This window comes from Asparagus officinalis, chromosome 8 (genome assembly GCF_001876935.1).
Source record: "Asparagus officinalis chromosome 8, Aspof.V1, whole genome shotgun sequence".
Lineage (NCBI taxonomy): Eukaryota > Viridiplantae > Streptophyta > Magnoliopsida > Asparagales > Asparagaceae > Asparagus > Asparagus officinalis.
In genome coordinates this window covers 109,246,987-109,251,582 of record NC_033801.1, presented here as the reverse complement: position 1 = coordinate 109,251,582, position 4,596 = coordinate 109,246,987, and the positions used below count along the sequence as shown (strand labels likewise).

The 4,596-nt window shown below is 32.7% G+C and overlaps 1 protein-coding gene across 1 annotated transcript; it reads right to left on the bottom strand.

Moving 5' to 3' along the window:
* Positions 355 to 3,600, bottom strand: LOC109822920. Its single transcript, XM_020389191.1, has 3 exons — positions 3,462 to 3,600; positions 1,574 to 2,050; positions 355 to 704 (listed from the first exon to the last, which is right to left on the bottom strand). The coding sequence occupies exons 2-3, from the start codon at positions 2,028 to 2,030 to the stop codon at positions 676 to 678; spliced, it is 486 nt and encodes a 161-aa protein (XP_020244780.1). The 5' UTR covers positions 2,031 to 2,050; positions 3,462 to 3,600; the 3' UTR covers positions 355 to 675.

Genomic DNA, 4,596 nt, shown 5'->3' with positions numbered 1-4,596 from the left:
TAGTTTTGAAAATTTATAAAGCTTTAGCGTGCATGTCACAAACTACCTATGAAAACAATCACAGGCCAGCATCTTGTAAGATCTGATCTAAGATAATATCATTATCTTGAGGGTTGAACATATACAAGTAGACTAATCAAGGAGTAAACAGGAGGATTTAAATAATATATCATCTTAATCAAGCATCACATGAGGGATTTCAACAATACCATATTAATCAAGCATCACATGATACAACTACTGTTACTCCTTAGTTAAAAAAACATACGTCTTGTGATTCACATGATTGAGATAATAGGAGATCCGTGACAAATGCAACTATATGAAACATTTACAAATAAACTAATCAAGGAATAGACAAGGAACAATAAGACAATATCATCTTGATCAAGCATCACATGTTAACAGAATCATTAGCTACGGAACATACATCCCAAGGTTTTACATGATTAGCTAACAGAGGGATGTGGGACAAATAAAAATACATGAAACCCACATTTATTCCCCTTTTGGCTCAACACTGAGCTCATTAATTCTGCGGAAATTTCACCAAGATTATTTGGTGAAATTTTTTAAAAAATCTAAATCAAATTTAGTCACCAAACAAATTTGATTGCAAACAGAGATGTCATCAGTCCTTTGGATTGTTGAAGCTGTGTACAAATCCAATTGGAATCATTCTTCTAAGCCTGTTGGGTTTCCCTCTTCAAAATAACAAGAAAGGACAACAACAGAAACATCAATGAAAAACGTAAGAAATTTTTCTATTTTACAATCATTTGTGATTTTATATAAAATAAATTTACAAAGGGAAACTACTCTCCATCTCTGAATTGGAAACACTTGCACTCAAAATTAAGATCAATAACAATAGTTGTGCAAAGAATAAGATTATTTAATTGAGAAATTTAGCATCTGGTAGATAGAGATTTAGAGGAACATACATTTTATTGGTTATATGTTTTCAAAGAGAATACACAATGTTTATAACGGGAGAGATTTAGAGGAACATTAATAGAATCCTGTTAACAAAATTATCTAAAATATGCAGTAATTCTTTTTCTCGTTTTTTCTTCAATGACAATAAACCCTTAAGTAGTTATAAATTTTTTGGCTAATGCTATTAGATGAACAACGATTAATTTATGATAGTGATAACAATTAACCAAAATTCAATAAAACAAGATCAAAATAGATTGGAATATCTTGCTAGCAAACTAATGCCAATGACAAAGAATTAGATTATCTCCTTTAGAATTAGCATAGGGTACATATAGATTTGGAGGAACATGCATTCTAACAGAAACAAAATTCACCTAAAGCTATTTGTTCTTTGATTTCCAAACAATTCAATAAATACTTAGAATGTTTGAATAATATCCACAAATTAAATCTTGTGCACAAAACTCTCTAAACCTTCTGATAAATAGAGATTTCAAAAATCTTGGCCAAAAATTTAATGTGCTCATAATTAAAATAAGAACAAAAGAATTTTAAGGCGTTCATAATTAGCGAGAAATATAAATTCAATAAAACAAATAAAAAACATATTAAATAGAGAAAAACCAATTACCATCATCGATGAGCCCCTTCTGATGCTGCTCCATAACTTGTAGAATATATTTGAATGTCTCGATCTCACAAGGGATCGTAAGAGCTCCCTCATGATCAAATCCAAACTCCTCCTCGGCCTTCTCCAGTAGTAACTTGAACACCGGGAGCCCTAAATATGCAGTTGGTATCACAAAACGACGGCGTTCAATACCCACATAAACTGGAATATACCCTTTTGGGACATCTACTGGGGGCTCTGGGCTTTGACCACCCTCATCGTCAGATTCCCAATTTATAGACAGACTCTTGAGCCGCCTGTTGATAACTGGAGAGATTGCAACTGCAGATACAGCTCCTCTGTCGCTTTTATGCCCGAGAGTGACTGAGTGCCACTTGTGTAGCATTTCACGTAATCTGACAATGTGTCGGATTCCTGTGACCTTGGCAGTGTTTTCGTCACCCATGGTTAGGGTCATCAGGTTTTTCGAGCTTGACACTGCATCACAGTGATCAATAAGATTATATAGATTTGAGACGAGTAAGGACAGTGATGAATAAATTAGACCATGTTGCAGTTGGAAAGATACTGAAAGATATGGTTCAGTGGTTTATGAATAAAATCATGGATAATGAACTGTGTATCAGTAAAATTCTTAATTAGGTTGTAAGACAACCAAAAGGAAGAAATGCAACGATGGAAATTTTATGATCCTTTCGAAGGAAATTGAAGAAACAATGGTGAAATCAATACTGAAAATAACTAGCAATGGACCCCAGAACAAACCGTTGAAGATCGTTAAAAGATTGATAAAATCCCTCTCCTTGTTAAGAAACTCATTGAGCAAGATAAGGATGTTTAGGTGCAATGGACTATGTAAAAACATGGATTACCCAAGAAAATTAAAAATGAGAAAAGGTGCAAGGGAAGAGTACTATAGACAACCAACCAAAAAGAGAAGATTGCCGTAACATGGACAGCACATGAATGGTGATTATGAGCCTGATATGGGATTATTAACAAGGTATATTCTCTAATTTAACAAATTCTTTGATCCATTATATGCCACAACATGCATGGTGTTTATGAGCCTGATATGGGATTCTTAACAAGGTATTTTCTCTAATTTAACAAATTCTTTGATCCATAATATGCCAAAACATGCACATGGTCCTGGTTTTTTCCCTTTCTCCTAATAAATGCATGACATTTAAAATGTACTTTAGCAAAGTATATGATATTTTTAAAATTTTTTATTTGAGGTAGTAGAACAAGTACCATGAAAGGGTAGCTAAGTGATTCATCAAACATTTTAGCAAGAAAGGACAAATGTATTCATTGTTTCATCAGAGTAACATAGTTATGACTCAACTTGTAAGTATAAATCAATGTTTAGGCGCTAAAAACTACCTGTAGTAGTCTTTTACTAAAGAACTACAGGCATTGTTACCAATATATTCTCCTGCAAATTTCTTAATTCCAATAAAATAACAACCCAGGGATCGTTTGAGCCTTTGATCGTAATCGTATTTATCATTTTTTTTAATGGATTAAACATATGAAATTATAACAAAAAAGGGATTGCAGGATTGCTCTAGTTATGGATCTCTAAACTTTTATTTGATAATAATTAAACTAATAAAAGAGGGATAATCAAGATACAATCATTACAGATCTTAATAACCCACATAATTTTCTCATCTGCAAAATGCAAATTCTCAAATTTTCAAACAATAAATGGAAAAGATTAGATATTTCCATGAGATTTCTGCTCAATGGATAAAAGCAAGAGAACTCAGAAAAGTAACTAATGAAAAATTAACAAAGATATAATCCAAGGAACAAATGCGACAAAATTACCAAATGTGAGCACATGAATAAAAAGATTGTAATTAAAAGAATTACGTACCTAATCGAAGAAAGGGGATGAATTCATTGCATTGAACCAAGAAGAGAGAACGCCATTATAGATCAGAAACAGAGAGAAGAGAAGAAGAAGAAGAAGCAAGAGAAAAGGGAATTGAAAAAGAAAAAGGAACGGAGAAGAAAAGAGCCGTTTTAATCATAAATAATATTTAGTGACTAATTTACCCTCAGCATAGATCTAATTCTCTAAAGTAACATTCGATTTCTCTGTTAATTGCCACGTGTCAACCAGGTTGCAGTCTAGTTTTAAAGATTCCTGCCACCGAAAGCGCTTCTTTATGTGACGAGAAACATAAAACTTTTCTGATGCTTCAAGCAAATAGCAAGATGACCTTTTATGTGAAGTCTTTAGAATTTTTATTAATATAATAAAATTATTTTTATATATTCGGTCGAAAATAATATGAATACTTAAATTATATTTCTGATATTCGCCCTCTAACTTGTCTTCAATTTAAAATAAGTTCATGAAAGTTGTATTTTTTTAAAGCAAAACAAAGGTATATATGTTAACAAAGTCTTCCCAATCATTTAAGTTATATCATATCAGTAAAAAAAAATATGATAAATCTTTTCAATTATCAGTTTTGAATGATATAAAAATTTATTGAATATGAGAATATTGTTCCCAAATTCATTTGTGTCACAAAGACAGACAAAATTTTGAAGGTAATAACTAGCTAGAGGTCATTCATATTGTGTGTAATTTCTCATCTTATGCGGAGAAAATTTACATTATCTAGTGTCTAAATTGGTGAGATCTCTATATTATATATTTTTTTAAGTAGATGGATATGATGAGATTTGAATTCTTTCCTAATATGAGGATGATTAATTTCCTAAGTTTGTGAGATTTGAATGAAATCAATCTGATACCAGAGCAAGGTTGAGTCTTCGCCACCTTTCCAAAACCGTCGGTCGCCGCTGCTGGGCTTCGTTGAGCCGCCACTAGGCTTTGTTGAGCCGCTGGATCGCCGCAGGATCGCCGCCGGACCGTCACTGGACTGCCGAGCAAGTGGGTAAGTTCAAAACTCTCTACAGTGGGTTTCGCTCTGGTGAATTAACTGAATATTTTTTTGTCTCACTACGGTTATCATAGTCTGCTGAAGTTAAAAAGT